At 33.1% G+C, this 25,285-nt stretch overlaps 3 protein-coding genes across 4 annotated transcripts; 1 reads left to right on the forward strand and 2 right to left on the reverse strand.

Moving 5' to 3' along the window:
* The first annotated feature begins 1,771 nt into the window (after nucleotides 1–1,771).
* On the forward strand, nucleotides 1,772–3,377 carry LOC143913628 (lymphokine-activated killer T-cell-originated protein kinase). Its single transcript, XM_077433528.1, has 5 exons — nucleotides 1,772–1,912; nucleotides 1,989–2,290; nucleotides 2,378–2,570; nucleotides 2,652–2,861; nucleotides 2,940–3,377. Exons 1-5 carry the CDS (start codon nucleotides 1,795–1,797, stop codon nucleotides 3,086–3,088), a joined length of 972 nt encoding a protein of 323 aa, XP_077289654.1. The 5' UTR covers nucleotides 1,772–1,794; the 3' UTR covers nucleotides 3,089–3,377.
* LOC143917432 (syntaxin-like) lies at nucleotides 3,250–5,301 on the reverse strand. Its single transcript, XM_077438981.1, has 8 exons — nucleotides 5,205–5,301; nucleotides 5,052–5,138; nucleotides 4,492–4,585; nucleotides 4,173–4,421; nucleotides 3,924–3,997; nucleotides 3,715–3,852; nucleotides 3,400–3,510; nucleotides 3,250–3,318 (listed from the first exon to the last, which is right to left on the reverse strand). The coding sequence occupies exons 1-8, from the start codon at nucleotides 5,235–5,237 to the stop codon at nucleotides 3,250–3,252; spliced, it is 855 nt and encodes a 284-aa protein (XP_077295107.1). The 5' UTR covers nucleotides 5,238–5,301.
* A 640-nt stretch (nucleotides 5,302–5,941) lies between these two features.
* Nucleotides 5,942–24,843, reverse strand: LOC143910686 (uncharacterized). 2 transcript variants are annotated; one of them, XM_077429272.1, is made up of 8 exons: nucleotides 24,661–24,843; nucleotides 12,963–13,073; nucleotides 11,580–11,678; nucleotides 11,403–11,501; nucleotides 8,291–8,389; nucleotides 8,003–8,212; nucleotides 6,858–6,953; nucleotides 5,942–6,774 (listed from the first exon to the last, which is right to left on the reverse strand). In XM_077429272.1, the coding sequence occupies exons 1-8, from the start codon at nucleotides 24,670–24,672 to the stop codon at nucleotides 6,568–6,570; spliced, it is 933 nt and encodes a 310-aa protein (XP_077285398.1). In that variant the 5' UTR covers nucleotides 24,673–24,843; the 3' UTR covers nucleotides 5,942–6,567. The 2 variants fall into 2 exon arrangements, with proteins under 2 accessions (XP_077285398.1, XP_077285406.1); XM_077429280.1 differs by having other exon boundaries at nucleotides 8,015–8,212; nucleotides 24,661–24,823.
* Between the last annotated feature and the right edge of the window lie 442 nt (nucleotides 24,844–25,285).

A 25,285-nucleotide genomic window follows, 5' to 3' on the forward strand; every position in this document is an offset into this window, starting at 1 on the left:
AAAAAGCATATTGTATCATATTGCTAAATAAACAATGCAAAAAATGTTAATGTAGTAGTTTAATTGAAATAGCCAACGAATATCGCATGGTCAACGACTAATGTGTTTTTTTTTTGCTTTATCCATGTACACAAGTAGTAACAATAGATAAACTTTTGTGTTTATGTGAAAATTCAAACTCTGACTGATTCAAAATCTGAATCGATCACTGATCACGTTTTATTGAACTAGAACAGTGCTACCAAAACGCTGGTCCGCGGCCCAGTACTGATCCGTGACCGGCGGTGGCCGGTCTGCGGACAAAGACGTAATTGAAAATTAAAACAATAGCTTATGACAATATTTAATCATCTCATCCATTATATAAATTATATACAGATAAGCCCTGCAAACAAAAAAAATATTTGGGATACTATGCCCAGATATGAGGGCTGATTATAAACGACTAAAATCACATGCTGCCATACGTTGGTTGTCAAGAGGTAAAGTACTGAAGAGAGTATTTCAGCTCAGGGATGAGATCGCTATATTACTACAACAAAACCAACAACCTATGTCAGAACTATTTCAAAACATAAACTGGATAGCCAAGCTAGCTTATTTGACAGATCTTTTTTGCATTTTGAATGGCCTTAACTTATCCATGCACGGAAGAATGTCATCTTATTTTACAATGGCAGACAATACAGATGGGTTGAAACGAAAATTAAAAGCATGGAAGATTTTTGTTTCTAAAGATTGCTATGACATGTTTCACATTTTGGCTGATATTATTCACGATGAAGGAGAGGAGCTTAATATGACATGACGTCTCTGCGCGATGTAATCAGTTGTCATTTGACAAATTTCGACTGGATAAGTTTTATAAATACAAATAAGCTCATATGTCTCATTGTTTTTTTTTTCATTTACATTTTTCATTTTTTAAAGTGAATTGACATTCGTAAAGTGACGTAGTATGAACGATTGATTAAACAAGTCTAGCATACATTAAATGTAAGAAATTATAATCGGATTATAAGTTCACGCGCATGCGCAGAAAGCTTTGCGCCTGTCGCAGATATAGTACCTGCAAATAGCCAATAATTCGCAGATACAGTACCTGCAAATAGCCACAACCTATATTTATTGGCTAGCGTACAGTTATTGGCCAGTTGAATGAAAACAATACACAAATTTTATCACACAATTTATGGACGGTCCCTAATAACTAAGATGACCTCATTTCCCATTACTCAAAATGGGACGCTACGAAAAACAATTGTTTCCTCTCCATATATATGTATGTATAAAAAAAATGTGTTGCACGTCCAAAAATTTTATAATTTTTCCCTCAAATAACCATTAGTATACAATTCTTGTGTACAAGGAAAATAGAGACAAAACAAAAGAAATTTAATATAATAAATGATGTTTATGAATACAAGTTTTATAAAAAAATATTCTCGGTTTCGTTTAATTGAAAAAACTATGTGCAACTGAAAATTTTTATTTATTTTATTTTCATTTCTTCTTTTGTTAGGTAATAATATATTTTTTACCAGAACGTACACTTCTTCAAAAGAAGAAAATAAAAAAAAGATAAAAAATGAAATATAACATAATGCTTAAATTGAAACAGAATGCTTAAATTGAAATCCGGTCAAAATACTGAATATGTACATATATACATAAATACAAATTTACATTTTTTTTAGTGGTGGTGATATATGGTCGTCAAATATAGTTTTATTGCCGTTAAATTTCAAACGGCTGTCATTTCGTCAGTTGGTCGTTAACCCTCACAGTGATAAGATGTCTGAATTGATAGGAAGCCCCCAGAGAGCCGCGGCCCCCAGAGAGTCTCTCGCTGCCCCTCCAGCCACACCCCTACCCCTCTCCAAGTTGCATCATCAACTAGGCTTCGGAGCCGGTACTAATTCACTACTTAATTGATGACCATTCAACTTTCGGCATAACTTTTGTATACTGATTGTATGTAATTGTAGGTGTTTCCGTGTTTGAAATGGTCCGTTCGCCTCGAGTCAACCAATTCCGATCGCCTTGGGCCGTGAAAAGTATCTTAAAAACACACGTGAAGACGACTATATATGGGAAGCGCTTAATGGCCGAAGCCGACTTACTCAAACAGATGAATCATCCCAATATCGTCGGTTTCAGAAAATTAACAGCTATGACTGACGGACGACCATGCTTAGCAATGGAAAAGTGTGGCAAATCTCTCGGTGATATGAACGAGGAACGTAGAGAGAACGGACTGGCAGCATATCCTAAGGAAAACATGCTCAAGGCTAGTATTTCAAATAGAACTTTTTCTTATTGAAATAATAAGGCCACATAATATGAAGTTTTGTCATTTTTTTTCAAAAATATTTAGATGATGTTCGATATAAGTAGCGCACTTGATTACATACATACGAAAGCATTTCTATTACACTGTGATGTGAAATCTTACAATGTCTTAGTCAACGGCAATTTTGAGATATGTAAACTGTGTGATTTCGGCGTAAGTCTTCCCTTGGACAAAGATGGGAAATTGGATCAAAGTAAAGGCAAAGCAGATTATATCGGCGAGTATTGTTATTGCGACTAATTATTATTAGTGAGTGATCAAAGATGTATAATTTTGAAATATGATTATAATGGTTTAGGCACGGAATGTTGGGCGGCACCAGAAGTGCTACTAAACGATTCTCCAATTACTAATAAAACCGACATATTCAGTTTCGGTCTGACGATTTGGGAAATGATGTCTCTGGTATTGCCACATTGTGACTATGCCGCAGACGAGAGTTGTGTAACAAATGACTCGATGCAATCAATTGACGGAAGTTTTATAGATGAACCTAGTCAAACATACGGTATGATATACATATATTTTTAATGTTTATATTATGAGTAGGATACCAGTTTAATAGTGTAAGGATTTAATTTTGTAGGTACACGTCCACCAATTCCAGACGACATAGATGAAAAGGAATATGATGATGTCTTATCGATATTCCTTCTCGCTACTGAAGATAACCCTGATAATAGACCATCAGCTTATGAAATATATAAATATGTTAAAAAAGTAATTGGATCTTGAATTTCGAATGAAATATACATATGACAAATGTGACTGGTATTCCAAAATAAAATTCCACATATCAGTCGAATATAATTTACTTATTTTTTAAGTTAAATTTATAATAAAAAATAAAAATCCAATGAAATATTAATTTTAAATATACATATTATGTATGACGTTTACATTATTAATATGAGAAATAATACAATGAGAATTCCGGCTCCTGTGCATATCAATATTGATTTTGTCTGAAAGGTGAAAACATATGCATTTATTATACATATTGAAAATAAATGTAATTATAATATACACTTTGTTACTTTTCTAACCTTGTTAGCACGCTTTTTTAATTGTATTCCTTTTTCAAGTTTCACATTGCCAGTGTCCACCCAGTCAGATGCTTGAGTTGCAAAATATTCTACAGAATTTATTTGTTCTTGCTAGAAAATAGATCCAAATGATAATTATGTATAATTTTAATCAACAAATATCAGTTAAAGGTGTTGTTTAATTATCAATATTGTTATCGATTACCATTGTAGTGTTCCGTAATGTATGTATGTATGTACAGGCTCTTCATAACATACTTATCAGATTAAAATAATTATTCACGAACGTTGTTATATAGTAGAAATAGTATTTACCTGTTTGTTAACTAAAAATGCTAGTTGGGTGAACATATCTTTCACATCTCTCAAAGAGTTTTCGATTTTTTTTAGTTCTTTATGTCTAACTTCTAAATCTTGTAATTGTAATAACGCTTCTTTCGTCTCCATTTGATACTGAAATAATTCAAATAATCATTAAAACGCAATCTAAATAATACACTACGTTTTCACGAACTGTTTCTCACATTATCTACAAATATTGAAGTCTTATTATTTTCTAAAAGTTTATGGCATTCTTCGTCTGTTATGGATTGATTAGCTGCAATGAGAAATGTGCGCATACATTTTGTAATCTCATAAAAATACACACAAAAGGTCATAAACGTACAATGCAAAGAGCAAAATTACATTTGTCAGATAAATGCAAATTATTAATTCGCTTTTTGCACATTGATTAATTCGTCAATGCAAAACAACATTATTGTCACACTCACTCAGTTTTATTTGTTGACGCAATAGTGACATTTTACTATTCTTAAATTTGTTTAAAAAACTCTCGTGGCTGTGAAGAGCGTCTGAACACAGTTGTTTAGTCGTGATATATTGTATTCTAGTAATCCTAGATATGGCACTTTCATCGTTCAAGCGATCCAAGCGTGTTTCGAATTCTTTTAAGGCTCCACATGCTTTTAATCCCAACGCGATACACATTGTCATATTTGAGTCCATTTCGGCTTGCATATCTGAAGTGGAAAAAAATATATATACATATATATAAATATAAAAAAAATCATCTGAAATTACAGTACTAACCTTTAGAAACATTATATAGTGGATCACTATATATATTTTTCATATTTTGAGTTTTATCATTTATTTCATTTAGCCATCCTCGTATTCTTTCGACCTGTAACATCGGTATATGTGATTGTTATCTCAACGTCAAATTATTATCAATGATACTTGGAAACATATTCAATCAATAGTAGCTGAATTCAATGTCATAAAATTCTGCATATAATATTTAGGATGACAATAATCATGAGTGCATATTGCGTACATTGACCTCGTTGAGACGAAGCTCCGGATAAACGTACTAATAAAACTGCTAGCATTGTTTCTCCAATTAGCACGCGAGCACTAGTTTATATCCGCATATGTCTGACGTTTCATCAAAGTGTACGGCTATATCTAATATATTAGGAGACATTTTAGGTCAAATGTGTTAGTCCGACTTTTATAGAATTGGATGAACTCAGTGTTAACTCTATTTAATTGAATAATAGGTGTTTATATAGCTTCGTCCTGTTTGTTGACTGTTTAAAAATCGATGTGATCAATCAATGTGGTTTAAAAAATCAAAAATAAATTACCTCTGATAAAATTTTATGTAGTTCGCTGTCGTTGAATATGTCCATTTCGATTTCTTCGGTGTCTTTGGTGTACTTAACGCTTAAAACCTTAAAAATTGAGCGAGTGAATTTAGTATTATATGTTTTGATTAATGTAAGTGACGTTTTCAATACCTTTTGAAGGTCTGGAAGTCGATCTCTCGTCATGATGTTTAGTTACTCTGTGTAACACGAGTTTTCTTGTCCTCAGTCCACGCTCTTATGCTTATCTAACCAGTATGGCGTTGGCTAGGTGACTGAATTGTCATGTATTCTTATCATATTTAAACAAGGATTTGTGTATTGCTAGCTCAATAAATTTGATCAAATAAATAGATTTCGGCTTTTAAATTTTCTCTAATTCAAACATACACTTTTAATATGCTTCAAAATTAATGTTATTTATTTTAAAATATGGTGAAAGTAAATTTTGTTTGCAAGTCATTTCAAATATTGATTTACATATGTATTCGTTTCCCTTGATTGATACAATTTCCTTATAGAATGTGTCCGAGGGGGGGGGGGGGCTGATATTGAAATTATCCAGTTTTTCCTATTTGGAAATAAATCATGATTTCATCTTATCTTTATGTTTTAATATGTATTTTTTACTTTATCTTTAAATACTTGATTCTGTCATTAGAAGTCAATTCTTCGTAGGAAGAAAAAAAAAATTAAATATATTTTCCAAATTTTGCAATAGGAATATCCTTTTTGAATTAATTTTGATTTCATGTATTGTTTTAAATGTATAGTAGCTTTCATTATTATTTTTTGTGATGCGTAAAAAGGAAAATAAGCAAACAAAATTGAAACAGACGTTCACAATAAGATGTGCAGAAATGATGAAATATTGCGATTGAAACAATTTTTGAAAATAAGTTGTATATTTAATATTTTCTTTTGCATATATGTACATACATACATGCATGTTTTTAAACATATTATTCTCACAAACTTTATCACTATGATAACATTTCTTATTTACTAAAATAACATTCTAACTTATGGCCTTTTAATACTGTAGTTGTAATAGTTTTCCTGCACATATACTTGTGATGAGAATATAAATTAAATATTGTTTTGTTAGACATATTTTTATATGCGTATTTAAGTTTCTGATTCCTAAAAACTATTTATTAAAATTCTGTGAGAAAGAATTATGGTATTTGAGCATTTTATAGGCGTTTACTTATATTTACGTTCGTAAACATTATAAATATTCATAATGCATTGTTAGGCTAATTTTATTCGATAAAATATCAACGCAAGTTTAAATTATTTGTAAATGTGCTACTCGGCTAAATACTACTTTATGAAGTATATTTGTTAACATAATTTTTCAATATCAATACAAGCAGCTTACATACATTTCAAATAGTTAATTACACAGGTACATTTTAGAGTTGAAACAATATATCATATTCTCACGTAAACGCTTTACAAAATTAAACAATAGATGCTTGAACTTCATTGTATGCTTTTCTTCTGATTTTTGTCATGTAATTTCTTTTTGGACAATTTCTGCCATGTCCATATTATGTAAGTAAGACATCACTTGTTTCTTCCTATTCGATACAGCTAATTGATATGGCGTTAGGCCAGATTGATTCTTTTGCATGACATTACTTCCGGCGCCAACGAGAAGTTTCACGCATCCTAAATTTCCAAATAAAGCAGCGCCATGTAAAGCACTCTCTCCATTCTGAAACAGGTTTTTTTATAACATGTGTCAAATTAGTATTAGAAAATATATTAAACTAAGCAACTACATATGTTAAGTCTCACAGGTAATAAGCCGAGATTCGGCTTGTATTTGAGAAGTTCTGCAACCACCGCTGAATGACCTTTGTGGGAAGCTTTGAAGAGTGGTGTTGCACCGTCCTGAAATTATCAACATTATTTTTAATAAACATATGTAAGAAGGGCTGGATTATTAAGAATTCGGTAAATTCTAGTGGATAGGATAGATATAGAGTTAACATAAAACAAAAATCCTCTTTGTAGACAGATTCGAGTTTCTCATAAAGTCAAATACTTTAAAACATTATGAGGAAGTCAACGATTTTATCTACTTAGGTGCTTTGATCTCAAGAGAAGGAGGTTTGCAAATCGGAAATTCACAGAAGAATAGGAATGGCGAAAACGGCGATGGTCAGTCTGACAAAGATATGGAAAAACCGCTCTACATATAATGAGAAGAACGCTTAAAAAGAGAGAAAGGGACATGTTAGATGACTTCGAAATACGGTGTTGGAAGCCGATGCTGTGCATCCCATGGACCTTCAGATGGCAGTTTCAGAAAGACTTCACAATATGTAAAAAAAAGGGTTCTTTCCTACTTTGGCCATATTGCAAGGAAGAATGTAGAGTCTGGAGAAGCTCGATCCCATGGTTTGCAAGACGCACGAACGTCGATATCCTCAAAGTGCTGGAAGTTTCAGAGAGTATATGTAGGAAAAGGCCTCTTTAATAATAATAGACATAATGGTGTGAGAAGCTGGTAGTCACCGGAACACTATAGGGAAGGCTAGCGAGAGGATGGTCTCCCATAAGATGATCACCAAATTAAAGAACTGACGGGATCATCCCAAAACGCTGCTTTCAACTTGGCACAGGACCGGGAGGAGTGGAGACAGATCGTCCACCAGATTACAGATGATATCAATAACCATGAAGCTCAGCATTGAGCAAATGAGGAAGAGAAAATTCTCGTGGACTGCCAACGAAACATTGAAAAATATGAAAAACATTACAATTTTAATATTGTGCAGAGTTTTAGTTAAGTACATAAATTTATTGAAAATCAAATTCTATTTTTAACTATAATGCATTGAAAAATTTGCGTCTTTACACAAATGTATGTAAATATACATAAATGTTTACTTGGTTTCAAAATATAATATAATATATGTGTACAAAACCAAAGTTACATATGTATGTACATTGCGAATTTGATCTATCTTGGCTCCGTGTCGACACAATAATTTTACGATATGATCGTATCCCATCTGCGATGCAATCCACAAGGCAGAAGCTCCATCGGTTCGAGCAGCATCACACCACGCTCCAGATTTCAACAACAGCTGAACGATTTCGAAATGTCCATTCTGAGAAGCTATGAATAACGGTGTCGCTTTGTCCTGAATGAGTTCAAACGAATCAGTTTAAATAACAATATATGGTTTATCATAAAACAACACAGTAGAAACTACACATACCTTCATGCATGAATTAGCATTAGCTCCCCGCTTTAAAAATTCTTTGACTATATCAAGATGGCCGCACTGGCAAGCCACAAATAGAGGAGTTCCACCATCCTTAAATGTAAGAATATAATTAACTAGTGTTGTGCCCGATGAAATATCGCATGGGTTGGGGGCATATTAAGTTATTAAATAAGAAAAAATTAAAAGAAATGTGTCGGTGCTGTGTTCGATCCGCACGCCGTTGTATTTTTTTCAAATACCTTTTAAATATATTTAATTGTTTAATATGAAAAAAAAGTGGTAAAATTACCTACCTACTTACATATAAGTAATAACAATATAAAACACCAATAGAAAAATTAATTTATCAATTAATTATTTGAATAAATTTTCAATAGATGGCGCTAAATGCTCAGACTTATTTCCCTAAAGGAAACATTAGTAGCAAACAGTATATATAGAAGTTTTTTCTTTTGTTATTATATTTCAGACATTTTGTTGGCAGTGTTTTAGCTGTGACATACATATGTATGTATGTCGAATCGAAACGATTATTATAGTACTGCGAGCGTTATCGCAGATACACGGACACACAGAATAGCGATATTATATATATGATAATGAATTGATTTAAATATAATAACACTGTTCGACACGAAAAATGGTTCAGAGACAAGATATGACTTTTCTTTATTATTAATTAATTAAATAAAATTGCACTTAGAAAAATCACGTTTCGACTATTCTTGTGGATTAATAAGAAAAATTCTATTGATAACTGGCTTACCTCGATAAAATAAACAAATTTTTGTTATTAATCCACAAGAATAGTCGAAACATGATTTTTCTAAGTGGAATTTTATTTAATTCTCATATAAAGACAATTTAATATGTTATCCTTATTAATTCAATTCAGATTCGTGTAAATACTAGTACGAGCTTTTAGCTCGCAATTTTAACGATTTAAAATTCAGCACGCCTTTTACCCTTTTAAACGAAATTATCAAATTAACCCTTTTAAACGAAAACAAAAAAATATTGTGGCCAGAATACTATCCCAATAAATATGTTTCGATAGAAAAAACTCAATATAAAATAGTATTAACAGTGAGAAAAAATCCCAAAATGAAAATAAGTACTTTTGACTTTTGATTTGAACTGGACGACTACTTAGAGAGATTTGAAAGCTGAAAAGTACTACAAATGAAAGATAAAATACCTGACTATAGATTACAATATTCATTTTGAACAGGAAATTGACAGATTTTAAGACATCGACCGAACAACAACAAGATATAGAAAAATTGCGCGATTTAAAAAACACATATGTACACATATATATATATATACAGTGGCGGACTGGGACTGAAATCAGTGCATGCCAGGAGTCAAAGGGGGCCCCACCCAGGGTTAAAAAAATTTGTCCCCCCCCCCCCCATATAACAAAATTTTCTTCTTTCCATCACGCTAAAAATCAAGGGCAAAAAATAAATAAAATTTTCAAAAATGGGAATAAACAAATTTAGGTACAAGAAAAATGGCAAAAGCAAAATAGATCCATAAATTACATTGTATATTTCGTTTTAATCCTTGTCCTAGGTAAATAGAATGCATCATAAAAGAATGCGGCATAAAAGCGGCTTTTACTTTCGGTAGAAAACAATCAGGGACGTCATTTCAGCTTTTTCTTGGGGGGGGGGGGGCAGGCAAAGATTGGTCAAATTGAATTTTTTTTCAAAAAATCTTTTTTATATCGGAATAAAAATGGAAAATATACAATATGAAAAAAATAAGCTTATTTTTGAAAAAATATATATAAAAATATCTTATGTAAAAAGCTAAAAAAGCGAAAATTTTTTTCCAAAAATTTTCACATGGTCGCAAAATGGTTAACAAAAGTCGACCATCAAAATGTATCACTATATCAAAAAATTTACAAACTTTCGGAAAAATAAACGATACACATCTGTTTTTGAGACAAAATAAAGTAAAGGCGAACTTTCTAACGATTCGCTCAATGGGACGAACAATTTCCAAGAATGTTACCCAAGGCATACCACTTAAAAACCAAAATATATTTGCTTCAAAATAATAAAATCTTTTTTTTTCAAAGCACATAGCAGCGATTATTTTATTAGTTACACAAAAGTAACATAATATAAGAAATAAACGCAGCATTCATAGATCCATAGTATCTCATTAATCATTAAATTCATAATATTTTCTAAATTCGCCTATTCCTTAATTTAGGGGGGCGAGTGCCCCCCCCAAATTACGTCCCTGAAAACAAAAAATGCATAATATTTTCAATTAATGTTAATCGAAAATCGAGATTTTGGGGAGGGGCCCCTATCCTATGTTTCTATATACATGGATGTGTCTAGATTAGGAATAGATTTTATATTCGGAAACTGTTTAAAATTGTGTATTTAAATCTTACTATATCGTCGAAGTATAATCAAATATTATTTTGAAAGTATGTATGAAGTAAATTTAAATCGCTGGTTGATGATGAATCGTCCTATCAAAATTGTTTTAAGCAATTCAGTTTATATTATTCACGGAAATTTGTTTATTCCCATTTTTACTTTATTAGGTAGTTGTTACATAGGTTGGAAATATTACATAACCTTGAGGTTGGAAATGGGCCCGGTAAAAGGGCCCACGCAAATGTTGAAACTTACATTTCGAGCCTAATAAAAAAAGTTAACCGATCCTTGGGCTGTTAAAGCAGGTATTAGTTGTTTGTGTATATCGTAAGAAATTTGTTTTGTTGAAATACCCAAACTCTAGGTCCCAAAGTGCAATATCCTATAAATTTTTACACACGTGAAATAGTTAAAAAGTTATTTAATTTTACTGAGGGCCCATATTTTCTAACGGATAGTGGGGCCCACATGCCATCGGGCATGTACGCTTGTATGGCCAGTCCGCCACTGTATATATATATACATATATATATATATATATATATATATATATATATATATATATATATATATATATATATATATATATATATATATATATATATATATATATAAGAAAAGTCATATCTCGTTTCTGAACCAAATAGAAGTCGTCATTTATCGAACAGTGTAATGAGTATGTAAATTTGACTAACAATACTTGGAGAATCAATTTCAGCCCCACTCTCTAGTAGAATTTGGGCCACGTCTAAAAATCCACCTTGTGCTGCAAAAAATAAAGCCGTCGTTCCAGTCTGAAAGTAGAAAAATCAATCAATTATACATTTATATTAAAATTATAATGGTTTTATATTTTGAATTGGGAAACTTACAATACGACGAGCTGCTGGATCGGCTCCTTGTTCTAGCAATTCCTTAGCACAGTCTATATGGCCGGTGGCTGCCGCTAGTATTAGTGGAGTAGTACCATCCTATTAAAGATAAATAAAAAACAATGAGATAAATTGTAAACATTTGAATATGTAAACTAAAATCTATCTTTTTTGTTGTTGTTTAGTATGTATGGTAGTACATAATTGATAATGTGATTCAATTGAAAATGAATACTGTGAAAGAGAATACCGGATTTTCAGCATTATCGGATCTCTCACGCAGATTGTTTAACAATATGTAATGCAATATGCGTTTCAAATAACAACAATAGCTAGGCGCGTGCCATTGAAAAAAGCGAGAGTTGAAACAAAAACTGATGACCTCATAATAAAGTAAATAAACGATTCTCGTGTTATGAGCTATGTATTTATTATGGTAAATTGACTACTAGTCATATGTGAACCAGTCACAGGACAACCGGTCGCTCTAGATCGGTCACACGTGATCACCCGTCACACTAAAACTGGTCACACCCGAAAATTGGTTACGAAAGAACTGGTCACACCCAAAAATTCGACCAATTTTTAATTTTTGGGTGTGACCAGTTTTTTCGTGACCAATTTTCGGGTGTGACCAGTTTTAGTGTGACGGGTGATCACGTGTGACCGATCTAGAGAGACCAGTTGACATTTGACTAGTAATCACCGAACCATTTATTCTTATAGGGAAGGGAGATTATTACTATGGAAATAGAAAAAATACTGTTATTTTGATTATAAATATAAAAATAAAGCTTTGAGCTATAATAGAATTCAGAGTGCACTAAAGCGCGTAATAATAAACTAGAAGTTGCTTATTAAAAAATGTAAGTATAACAGTTTTTCTCCTTTATGAAAAAAACGAGTTGTTTTACGGTCAATGGTCGGAGATCTTGGCGTGATGGGCCAGTTGACAACTTAGCACTATTATAAATCTAAGCAGAGATGTTAAACTTTTTAAATATTATTTTATATTAATTAAACAAGCGGTAAGTATTCCAATTTAAAGTTCTAATAGTGTTTATAATCTCAAATAAATAAATTGTACTTCGGAATACCGTAAGTGTGGATGAAAAAATAAATTGAGGAATTGAAAGCTTCTGATGTAACTGTGCGCGATCCTTGGTACTTGTTTCTGGTTCTTGATTACAGGTTTTTACATAGCCAAACACGGCTGTATCAGTAAATCTCGTCTTTGGGAACAAATAACTGAACTCGGGGTAATCGCACTTCAATTTAAAATTAAGATAGTGATCAAAATTGACAGTAAAAATTCTAAATTATTTGTGTTTTTGAATACATTTTCTCGGTACATATCTATTTGGAACGAAAATTATTACTTACTCTGTCCCTCGAATCCACGTGGACTTTTCCAGTATCTAAGATTCTTTTCAGTTTATCAACATCTCCTCTTAGTGCTGCTAGATGGAATTGAGCATCTGTACGAGATTCTTTCTGCAAATTAAAAAAAAACTAAATTGTAACATGCAAAACAGTGAGAATTACGCAATATCAAAAACGAATGTGTTTTTATGTTTGCAAAACGTTTACGTTTTGACCTTCACACTCTGCATACACTTTACTATCTTTCAGACAAAATAATCGCTCTGCAGTAATTATACTAAACTTGTTTCTGATGATTTTGTGGCAAGAAGAATAGGACCAGAGGAATAGTACTAGTAAACACACATAGCGATTCTTTTTAGTCATCTTATCAAATTGGTAGGGATTAGATAAAACTTAAATGTTGATTGAAGTGAATACGAATTGCGAATCTAATATTGAAAATTTTGGCAATAGAACCGTATTTTCAGCTACATTCTTTTTACTAAATATTTATTTTACTGTGTTTAAAACGCGCACAAATATTTAATTGGTTTAGATGTAATTAAGCGATTTGAAAAATGGGTCAATTTAAATTGTTTATGATCTAATTTATCCCGGTACATATGTATGTATGTAGTTGCAGAGAACATCAAACACTATACCATATTTTTTTCATTATCTGTAGCTCAGTTTAAGCTATACTAATTCTCTCTAAATCTAAGATGTGAGACCTAGAGCTAGGGAGAGGGGCTTTTTAATTTTTTAGAAAAATTATTTTTACTAGCTTTTTTGGTCTCTTGTTTTGAACACTGATGAAATTGTCATTTACAATTGCCCCGATCCCTAGCCTAAGGGCGAAATCACACAGGGAAGAACGGCACGTCGTGTGCTTGGCTCCTCGATGTGGGGGTTCTCCTACATTTCTTCAAATATGGGATACACCATTATCGATCACTGTCAAGCAAGGATAAATACAAGGATTTTACCGAAAACACTCCAGGGGGGGGGGGGTTTTGGGACGATGTGTGCTGGGCGTGCCATGAATATGTGCTGGACATGCCACATTTTTTCGCATGTTTAAAAGTATCTAAAAAACCACGTGCCACGTTCCTCGCTGTGTGTTCTTGTCCTAAGTCTGATGAGAACTCCCATTTTCTTCACTGTGAAGTTTTTTGATATTCTCACAATAGAATGGCCAGTAATAAGAGTGCGATTTCTTGTAAATAAGACGAGTTTCTTAAAACTAGATTTTACTCATAGAATATGTTCCTTCTAAGTATGTATGTACTTTAAATGTTTTCCTTTGAATTTACTTTCTAATTAGTCAATACGTATTTAAATGAGGATTATGTTCAAAGATAGGTCCTTTCAATTCCCCGATTTTCCTACTCTCAACTTTAAACATGGTTATTGAAAAAATATTGAAAGGCCACCTTGAGTATGAAACGATTGAAATAGTCTTGGATCTACTGCTATTTTATTTGATTTTTAATAATAATTGTAAGATTAAAATAGCTCGAGCCACGTATTTATCTCGGATAAAATCACTTCTTTCTCATTGTTCTACCGTCGGCCTTGTCCGACAAATTAAAACGTTCATGTAGACGTGCTTTGTGCAGAAGTGCCAGGTGACATTTAGGTATACCATTGTAGTCAGTCAGGCTATTGTCGTTTGTGAAGTTGGAGAACAAACAAATGCCGCAACGCAAATATAGTCCGAGAGAGATTCTAAAGATTGTTCGATGTTCTGCTTTCGGCGGTGATGTCTTTACATTCACAACAACATATTGCGGTACCAGATGACACCATTGATGACATCAGACATCCATGGCCATCGTCGATACACATTGAGAGTTAACGGAAAATTTTCAACATATAAATAAATAAATATCTCAACGTGTATTATTTAAATTTGTCACATTTACGTAAAAAGGCAAAACAGCTAAGTTCAGTAACCGTCGACATTGTGCAACCAATTAAGAGAACCATTATTTGTACAATTGCCGTAGAAACAGTAATTCACTGACGGCACACCCATACGCGATAATTGACACACGATTGTGTAATACTCATATGAAATGAGCGAACTTGGTACTCAGAAATGATCGTTATAAAGCTGGGAGTAAACCAAATATGAGTATCTATAAATACTGACACAAGAAATTGCCCCAAGACTTTTCACTTTAAAACCAAAGTGATGTTGACGATCGATAAGGTGGCACGTTCTAAAACAATAGTGTTCCAATAATAGAAGTACACGTGTCGAAGTGGTAGGTTTAGCACTAGATGTGTTTATTTTCAATGGTATTATAGGTGCATTTACTTCAGAAACCAGCTTAGCCAATCAATTAGCGAGGTGAACGGAGTGCAAACTAGAATGCTAGTTATTTAACGAGCAGGAGTCATAAGTTATGAAGATCCAAGAAATGGATGGAAAATGTTGCTCTTGTACTGGAACATGTGGTATTTTTTTTTCATTGCTACTTCAGTTACATATCTAGGATTGTTTACAAAGTGCATGTACATACATATATGTTACAGACCAAGTGTACACCTCGTTCGTTTGTGAACATACTAGTTTATTCATACACGAACCAATATGGTCAGTTTACATAGGTGTACACAAAAAAAAAAACAATTTACAAACGAGCTAGATTGCTCATGCACAAACTACATATTAGGCAATTCTCAATCGTTCTATGTACATACATATATACGGTGACACGACAACTCGTTCACAGATTTTCCGTAAACCGAGGATGCGCTCCAGGCATTACGTATACGGCCATCTCTTTCTCACCCCGTTTGTTCACCAAGATCTCGTTTACTATGCCATTACGTATGCAGCCATCTCTTTCACAAACCGTCTGTTCACCGATAACAGACGGTCTGTGAAAGAGATGGCTGCATACGTAATGGCATATTAAACGAGATCTTGGTGAACAGACGGGGTGAGAAAGAGATGGCCGTATACGTAACGCCTGGAGCGCATCCTCGGTTTACGGAAAATCTGTGAACGAGTTGTCAGGTAACCACATATATACATATGTATACCCTGGGTTGCAATATTTTAAAAATTAGTGGAAACGGGAATTATCTATAGTAACGCTGTAATGTGGTTTCCATGGGATTTCTCTTTAAAATACTTGACGTTTTGACAGCTAAAAGTTTCATGCAACATATGATGAATTTATCTGAATAGTCAAAATAACGTATACATACATACATATGTATGTATATTGCAATTCAGAAAAAAAATGAATCTAAGATATTTTTGAGAAAATGACTGACATGCTCGTAAGAATAATTCAGACAAAAATAATAAATCCAAGTAAAAATTGAATTTCTACAGTATGTGAACTCCCATTTTGTGTTTCCCAATCACAATTTATTATCCCGAAAGTAATCTTGCCACACATCATTGAGAAAAAAGATGAAATGAGTTGTCGCTCCATCTCCATTCTTTCCACACCCAAAACTATGCAAGACCGAGTACCATACGTATAAATTATTTGTACTTTGTTTTTTGTATTGTAATGATTTGTCTGGTCGCAATGGCGTATTGGATCGCTCTGAATTGCGACTGCGGAATAATTTGTATAAACAAATAAGAACTACATACATATATCATCGATGTGCACTATGCTGTGACCAATGACCTGTCAAGGTTTGTAGATAAAATTGTATCGTTTAATAGGAGTTCAATATGAGAAAGGCATGTTCACGCTCTTTAATCTTTAGATTGAAAAATAAAATATCATAGTTCTGGAGAATAGATTGATGGGTAGAGTAGGAGAACTTGCAAAGATCAAACTAGTGGCAATTGGTTGTAACGAATCAAATACTTAATCGACATGAGAATTTTAATTAAATGGATAAATACCTACTAATTTGTGTCTCATCAAATAAACCAGACTACGGTTTGCCGATTTCTCTTTTGCCAGGAAGATTTTAAAATTCAAGGCACCCACGCCCCGGATTCGAAAGCCGGTTTTCAGTGCTGCCTAGTGTTGTTGACACACAAATAACCGGCAAATAATAAAAGGAACTAATTGATGGTATATTTAGTGTTTCCTGTCAAATAATCCTGGCGTGCACGGATGTAAACGCCTACAATTGTGTTCAAGTGTGGTTTACAAATTTCGTCACGCGTAAGTCACTTTTGCATCAATTCCTGGTTTCATCTATCCAAAATATTAATAGACCTATATTTTTTTCGTTATTGGCAATTTTTGAGGATACTTTAATAAAGCATGTTTTTTTCCACTTATATATAATATTTAGTCAAATTGATAGAATTGTTTATCTTCGCGTCCAAAAAAATAATCCAAATGTAACATTCGTATATGTTACAGTCCAAGTGTTCACTTCGACTCGTTCATGAACATACTAGTTTGTTCATGCACGAACTGATGGTTTCAGCTTAAGTGCTTACAGTCAAAAGCTATCTTCAAATAGACTCATTAGGTGTCGCATGAAACTTTTAACTGTCAAAACGCCAATTATTATATTTAAATGGGAAATCCTATAAAAACCGCAATACAACGTTGCCATAATTCTCATTTCAGCCGTTTTTTAATTCATTTTAACCCTCGGTAACCATTCATAGAGGACAGAGAATGGAAGATTGAGAACTAAAACTATAATAACTTAAACTTTTGCTTAATAAAGGCTGTTTTTTTTTCAGATGTATAGGTAGAACTTTAAAATTAAATAAAACACTTAAAATAGTCCATGAATTTATTGAATGATAATGTTATGCTATTAGTGTTTTAATATTTTAATAAAGCTCAATCTGGAAGTCCAATTTTCGATCAGCGGGGGCCGTATATCAACAATATCGCGGCGAAGGTTTCCAAGTTGTCCAACGTCTCTGGTTTACCGGCGTTGACTAGCGACTTCACATATCCTCACAGAAAATAATCCAAGGTGTTAAATTACATGACTTAGTAGCCAATTTACAGGAGGCCAATTCACGACCGTAAAATGGACGTAGCGCACGATAAGTTTCCCAAATTGAACTATGATTTTCGAAATAAATTTGCAAGCATTGTTCTGGCGTAAGTCATTCATGCTGAAATGACAAACCAAACTAAGCGCCAATTCGAAAAATAAACCTCTAAAAAGAAACACCTTTGTCAATTTGTTCTTTGTGTACACTGAAACTGGCCAGATTGGTTATTTTATGGACAAACTAGTATGTTCATGAACGAACGAAATGTACACTTGGACTGTAGCATATACATATGTACATATATATGTGATTTAGTTTTATAACCCAGAAGAATGCATGTATGAATGACATGCATGACTTTAATGAATGATGAAGTTGGTAACATGTTGGTGACACTTAGATCGTTGCGGCGGTCCATGTAATAAACAATGTTTTCAAACCGCTCAACGATTCTCACCGCATGTCTCATGACCAGAGTTTCCAATTATTCGACTTCATCAACTATTCGAATATCGAATAGTAAATTTCGAAATATTTACTATTCGATATAACAGTGTGAAATATTAATACAAAATAATTAAAATGAGTGGGGCCCACATACATTAAAAAGAAAATTTACCGTCAAACATAAACTTAATTTTAATTTAAAAAATAATGCGTTAAATGTTTCAAAATTTAATCTCGCCCTTAATTTTGTTTTTATTATTACTGCTGTGGAGAACACTCTTTCAGTAGCAGTTGGCGTTAGCTTAATTTGTTAGTTAAGTTTTTAGAAGGATATCTGAAGCTTGGGTTCGTTTTTTAAAGCTATCCAAGTATGTACTTGAAATCTTTTTTTAACCTTTTGGAATTATCTTGGAATTTGAAAAACGTACTTTTATAACGTGCACGCGCGTTCAATCAATTTATTTAATTTGAAAAAAAAAAAATTCGGATCGATAACGTGTCACTACGAACTCCGAAACACAACTAAAGTTCAAAACAACATAAATGAAGCGAAATATTTCTGCTTATCCATAAAAATTGCGTTCCCGCTTCGGACTGTATTTTCAAATAAACGCTGAAATAAGCTCTCTTTCGTAAAATATTATTATTATTTTTTTTTTCTTATGTACATACAGTTCAATTTCTACAGCGAGGAATTCACGAATTCATTGCATTGAGGCGATAAAATGACTCCGAGTCGACGACTAATACGTCTTTCACACAATACACTGTTGCGTTACACATTTCGAGTTAAAAATAAAATTGTATTATGTTAAAAAAATTCTAAATTTGTAAAATATTTTATTAAATTTTCACGAATATTATTCGAATAATTGCTCAAATATTCGAATAATGAATAGTCCAAAATAGGCCGAATATACTCGAATATCGATTATTCGGATTGGAAACTCTACTCTTGACAACACGATCCTACGTACATGTGTATACATCTATGTATATTAGCTTGACTACAAAAGACACATTTAATGCTTAGGTATGATTCCATGTTCTCACTTTGCTCATAAATGCATATGTATGTACAGTGGCGGACTGGGACTGAAATTAGTGCATGCCAGGAGTTAAAAGGGGGCCCCCAGGGTTAAAAAAATTTGTCCCCCCCCCCCCCATATAACAAAATTTTCTTCTTTCCATCACGCTAAAAATCAAGGGTAAAAAATAAATAAAATTTTCAAAAATGGGAATAAACAAATTTAGGTACAATAAAAACGGCAAAAGCAAAATAGATCCATAAATTACATTGTATATTTCGTTTTAATCCTTGTCCTAGGTAAATAGAATGCATCATAAAATAATGCGGCATAAAACCGGCTTTTACTTTCGGTAGAAAACAATCAGGGACGTCATTTCAGCTTTTTCTTGGGGAGGGCAGGCAAAGATTTGTCAAATTGAATTTTTTTTCAAAAAATATTTTTTATATCGGAATAAAAATGGAAAATATTCTTTGCATACACTTTATTGAGTTATAAATATGAAAAAAATAAGTTTATTTTTGAAAAAATATTATGTAAAGTGAAAAAAGCGCCGCAGGCGAAAATTTTTTTCCAAAAATCTTCACATAATCGATCACTGATCACGTTTACATAATATAAAAAAATGTGTGCGGCTCTGTGTGTCTGAGTGTGTTTCTGTGTGTCTTTTTATTATTTTTACTATTTTATATATGGATATGTATGTAAATAAAAAAATATTTTTATCTCAACCAGAAGTAGTACTTTTACCCTATAAGATCGAGGTATTTTTATTTTTTTCTCGGAAACTTTTGTTTCGACGTATTCAACTGACATTTCATATCTATAATTATAAACCTAATGCCAAGTTATATATAAAATTTCGTGAACACCCGTTAACCGAAAGTGACAGTTTACTCCTGTTGGCTGTTTACCGGATTTTTCTTCCACTATTTTAATCGACCCTTTAAATATGTCTGCTCTTCACGATTTTATGTATAATTCCTTGTATCAATGTGATGAAAATATAATTAAAAAAAATCGTCAAATTTAATTAACCAGAAGTGGAATTTTTTCCTCTTAAAAAAGTCAAAAAAATTTTTTACCACACCCCTAAACGTATCAAGCTGAAAATTTATATTTGTATTCTTTGTGTACTAAATTTGATAAGGTATTGGTCAGAAAGCAATTTTATTAAATAACTAAAACTTTTTTTGGACCGAATCTGTTACACATGAAGTTTAAATTCATCTCATTCGTTGTTTCGTGAGAGAATGGACGTCTGCAAATACATAAAATAAAAATACGACAAAAAATAAAATCAATTGTGATTGAACCGATTCAGTAAAATATTAATTTAAAATCTTTCTTGAAAACAAAAAATATACAAACTTTTGAAAAAATAAACGTTACACATCTGTTTTTGAGGCGAAATAAAGTAAAGGGGACCTTTCTATAGAATGAACAATTTCTAAGAATTTTACCCACGGCATACCACTTAAAAACCAAAATATACTTGCTTTGAAATAATTTTTTTTTTCAAAGCACATGGCAGCGATTATTTTATTAGTTACCCAAAAGTAACATACATAAGAAATAAACGTAGCATTCATAGATCCATAGAATCTCATTAATCATTAAATTCATAATATTTTCTAAATTCACACTATTCCTTAACTTAGGGGGTTGAGTGCCCTCCTATGCCCCCCACCAAATTACGTCCCTGAAAAAAATGCATAATATTTTCAATTAATGTTAATCGAAAATCGGGATTTTGGGGAGGGGTCCCCTATCCTATATTTCTATATACATGGATGTGTGGATGGAAACTGTTTAAAATTGTGTATTTAAATCTTACTATATCGTCGAAGTATAATCAAATGTTATTTTTAAAGTATGAACTTAATTTAAATCGCTGGTTGATGATGAGTTAATTTAATAAAAAGTTATTTAATTTTACTGAGGGCCCATATTTTCTAACAGATAGTGGGGCCCACATGCCATCGGGCATGTTCGCTTGTATGGCCAGTCCGCCACTGTGTATGTATGTGTTTGTGTCTTCGTTTCGCTTTAACGCGCTTGTACGTTCACTCCCCCCATATCAATCTTGTTAGAAAATCATACGTGAAATCAATGATTCCAGTGTATCTTTTCCTGTTATTCAATTCGCTGATAGTCAATTTTGTCAGAATATTAAATCTAGTTAATCTGCATTCTTTTCGATCGAATAATCAACACTGATGCTTTCGTTTTCACCGACGATAGCAAAGCCAACGAAGCATTGCAGACTAAACTGGAATGCTCCATATGTTGCTGTTCCGTAAATATATATTTTTATCCGCATTTCATGCACGGAAAGTGAAACTGGCCAGGAAATCATATCCACATACCCACCATTAGCAGAAAATTGCTACTTTTGACAAGCTTGTGTGCCAAACGACGTAAGTGCGAGGGAGAGAGCACATACACAAAGCGGCTTCCAAGCACATCTTATATGTAAATACTACATTAAAATCAATAGAATGAGGGCTTCATCCAAAATACTATGGATTTAGTGACTTGTAGATTTGTTCCGGTTTATGTCTATTAATATTCCATACTTGCCGTCGATTCATTTTAATTCTGGGTCATCCAGTTATGGCGTCAAATCATTGATTGAACTATGTATTCCTAACTGAGCGAATGACTTCTTTGAAATAGGATGTCCTATTTCAGTAATGCTTCAGCAAACTTCAATAATGATGGGCCTGTCAATCTGATCATTCCGCATTCTATACCCAGTTGTGAGGCAGCTTCAATTAATGTTTATCTGATCTCCATTGAAATATTTCACGTTCGCCCGATGCAATCATGTACCAGTTGCATTAATTTTCAAATAATAGAATTTCGATCGGTCGATAAACTCAAGGGTTTATAAGCTCGAGAGCGATCTCTGAAACATTGACGATTGCCTAATTTGGCACAGCATCCGGTCCAAAATAGCCGTGGGTCGACTTTTTTTAATCGTTTGTTTCTACGGCGACTGCCTCGGTGAGATGCTATTTATTTTTTAAGTCTTGCTCGAGCTAACTGTAAAATAGTAAGGGAAACCACATACATACATAAGGAATAAATGAAAAAATCTAGAATCTAATATCTATGTTTAGATACTATAGGTATCTAAACAGGAATCATTTTATCATCCATCAATTAATGGGATAATATTTTTAGCACGGCTGTAAAATAAATTACACGACTGTCAAATTAACATCTCTAAAATAGCTCGCGCGACAGAATCGGCGTCCGCCCGACAAATCAAACGTCAAACGGGTTGCCAGTAACAAAAATAAAATTTGATGTTTCAGTGAAATCATAATCAGTTATTTTAGCAGCCAACACTTTATTTAAGGGTTAAGTTAGGTTAAGTTAGGGTTGACCGCAGTGGTGTAGTGCTAAATAAAAAAGGACCAGGTCGGTGTTTAATTTTGATAATAAAGCCCCCCCCCCCCGCTTTTTTCCTTCTAAAAAAAAGTTGTATCCTAATATTGAAATATTTATGGAAAAAATCAAATAATAATCAACAAATATTCTTACTTGTTGAAATTATGATGTATTTTTTTTATATTTTATAAAAACTTCCATAATGTACCTTCTTCAACATGTTTGATTTTGCAAACCCTGTGTTTGTGTCAACGGCAACATTTGCTTTTAGCAATGCTAAAACCATGTACATATGTATACATACATATGTCAAAAAACTAAAATTTTAACACGTGAATTTAGAGATGACTATTCATTTAAGCTGAGTTCCCTCATTTTATCTATCCTCAAGTGCGTATGGTCAATAGTTCAAAGCATATTTTCTTTCGAAGTTTTGGGTGGTTTTAGATAAAAAAGTTCATTAAACGTCTTTTAAGTTTTGAATGTCCTCAGATTACTATTCGATTATGGTCATCGAGTGTTGGAACGAGAATCTGCTCACAGTATTTGGAATACAAAATTTGATATGAAATTTTAATCAAAATATTTTTTAATTGTACTCGAAAAACAATGTTTATATCAATCAATGTGCCAGGGCGGCGACCTGGCCCGACTACACCACTGGTTGACCCTATTAATTTAAGATTAGATTGTTAGGGTCGGTATTTATTTTTGTTACTGGCAACTCATTTGACGTTTGATTTGCCGGGTGAAAAACGAATCTGTCGTGCGAGCTATTTTAGAGGGGAATTCTTTTTATTTATAAATGATACTCATAATTTATCATTATTTGTAGGATAGTCAATGAAATGACTTCATAATTATAATAAAAAATTAAACATACCATAGAGTGATCCAAATACATAAATTACAATTTTAATTGTCATGGTCTAAAATTGGATTGAGGAATTGATGAATCAATTGATTGGACGTGATGTTTATAAGTGTCGCAACGAAAAATAAAAAAAATGACCGGAAACTTCTTTTCCATGCTATCTTGGAAGACAATCACAGATATGTATGTATATTATTTTTATTTCATTGCAGAAGAATCGGTTACGTTATACATATGTAGATTAAAGTTAGTATGTGGAACCATTTACTTAACTATTATACATATTTCTGTTATTGTTGAGTTTTAACTCTTATCAAAGTTTATTATTATGCATTTATTTACGTAATATTGATAAAGTTTCGCTATTTTTGTTCAACTTTATCACGCTAAACACGTATTCATACCGTTATTATTATTTATTTTTATCGTAGCTTTCTAACCAGTATATTTTTTGGAGCAAATATTAATAATAAATAATGGCGTGGACCTTCAGATACAAATCACAATGTTCTAAATACAAAAAAAAATAGTAATTAAATGATGCAACATGTCAACGGTAACTGTTTATTTGTAAACGAGGAAAATTCAAGGTTGATCGCTCAATTACCGCCTCGATCTTATCCGGTTCACCGAGCCTTGATATTTTAAATTTTCAAAACAACATTAGATGTAAACACGCAGCGGTTTTTGGATGAAAGTTAATTCAGTCGCTGAAACGGCTCTTCCGTCTGAAACACGGACAATACTGCAGCGATTAAAAAACGCACGATCAATAATTCTCAAGCCGAATGTTAAGAAGACAGTGGCGCTCGTGCGGAAATTTGAAGAAGCTCGACCTGCAAAAGGCGGCAAACTCAAATTCGAATTCGAAGCCGGTCGGTAGGTTTTCGAAGCGGAAGTCGGACCGAATGGGAAACGTCAATAAACACTTTTACTTCACCTTGAACTATATATTATACATATGCATAGTAGAATGTAACGCAAAGCCTTTGATACGTCGTATTGCTTTCAAACCTTCAATGACATTTCGTCGTTAAAAGATGTCCGGCTGAACGGACATCGGTGTGATGAATTGTCGCTGTGGAAGACTACAGAGTGTCAGCCGGCCGGCACCGTTTTACGCGCAACACTCGACTCGACACACGCAACCCTCACGGAAGTCTCGAACCGACTGGATGGAAAAAACGGCCGCGGATTATTTATAGGCTGTTGGCGCAGAGCTGTGACGTCACGCGCGCAACCGCATCGGGGCTCGTTTCCCGCCCTTCGAATTCGCTTTATGCGATATTCACCGATCGTCTAATTCGAAATTATAAATTTGACAGGTCTCATAGACTAATAAAGGTCTGTTCATACTTAACAGCACTGCACGTCTTCAGCACTGCACGACTCCGTTTCAAATATGTCATTTTATTACATTTCTATTCATATCTACCTACACGTTGCGGTCACGTCACGTTTACAGCACTTTGGCCGAGTGCAAGGCAAAATCGGCTTACTTATACATTACAGGCCATGACGATACGGCACAATATTGCTTACGTCGTATTATCGAGTACTTACAATATGCGTCAGAATACAAGTCAGCAAAAATGTTTCGGCGTTTATCGAACGAAAAATTATGTATAATCGCGCTGTT

The sequence above is a fragment of the Arctopsyche grandis genome, chromosome 1 (genome assembly GCF_051622035.1).
Source record: "Arctopsyche grandis isolate Sample6627 chromosome 1, ASM5162203v2, whole genome shotgun sequence".
NCBI classification, from domain to species: Eukaryota; Metazoa; Arthropoda; class Insecta; order Trichoptera; family Hydropsychidae; genus Arctopsyche; species Arctopsyche grandis.

Bases quoted from the DNA above. Each gene is read 5' to 3' on its own strand.
- LOC143917432 (XM_077438981.1), bottom strand. From the start codon at position 5,237: ATGACGAGAGATCGACTTCCAGACCTTCAAAAG. The intron at 3,853-3,923 runs GTGAGAAACAGT...GAATTATTTCAG, and splicing joins CTTCAATATTTGTAGATAAT to TATCAAATGGAGACGAAAGA. The intron at 3,511-3,714 runs GTAAATACTATT...TCTATTTTCTAG, and splicing joins CATTTTTAGTTAACAAACAG to CAAGAACAAATAAATTCTGT.
- LOC143910686 (XM_077429272.1), bottom strand. The intron at 11,679-12,962 runs GTAAGTAATAAT...TATCTTTAATAG, and splicing joins ACGTGGATTCGAGGGACAGA to GATGGTACTACTCCACTAAT. The intron at 6,775-6,857 runs GTGAGACTTAAC...AACCTGTTTCAG, and splicing joins CGAATCTCGGCTTATTACCT to AATGGAGAGAGTGCTTTACA.
- LOC143913628 (XM_077433528.1), top strand. From the start codon at position 1,795: ATGTCTGAATTGATAGGAAGCCCCCAGAGAGCCGCGGCCCCCAGAGAG. The intron at 1,913-1,988 runs GTACTAATTCAC...ATGTAATTGTAG, and splicing joins TCAACTAGGCTTCGGAGCCG to GTGTTTCCGTGTTTGAAATG. The intron at 2,571-2,651 runs GCGAGTATTGTT...ATAATGGTTTAG, and splicing joins AGGCAAAGCAGATTATATCG to GCACGGAATGTTGGGCGGCA.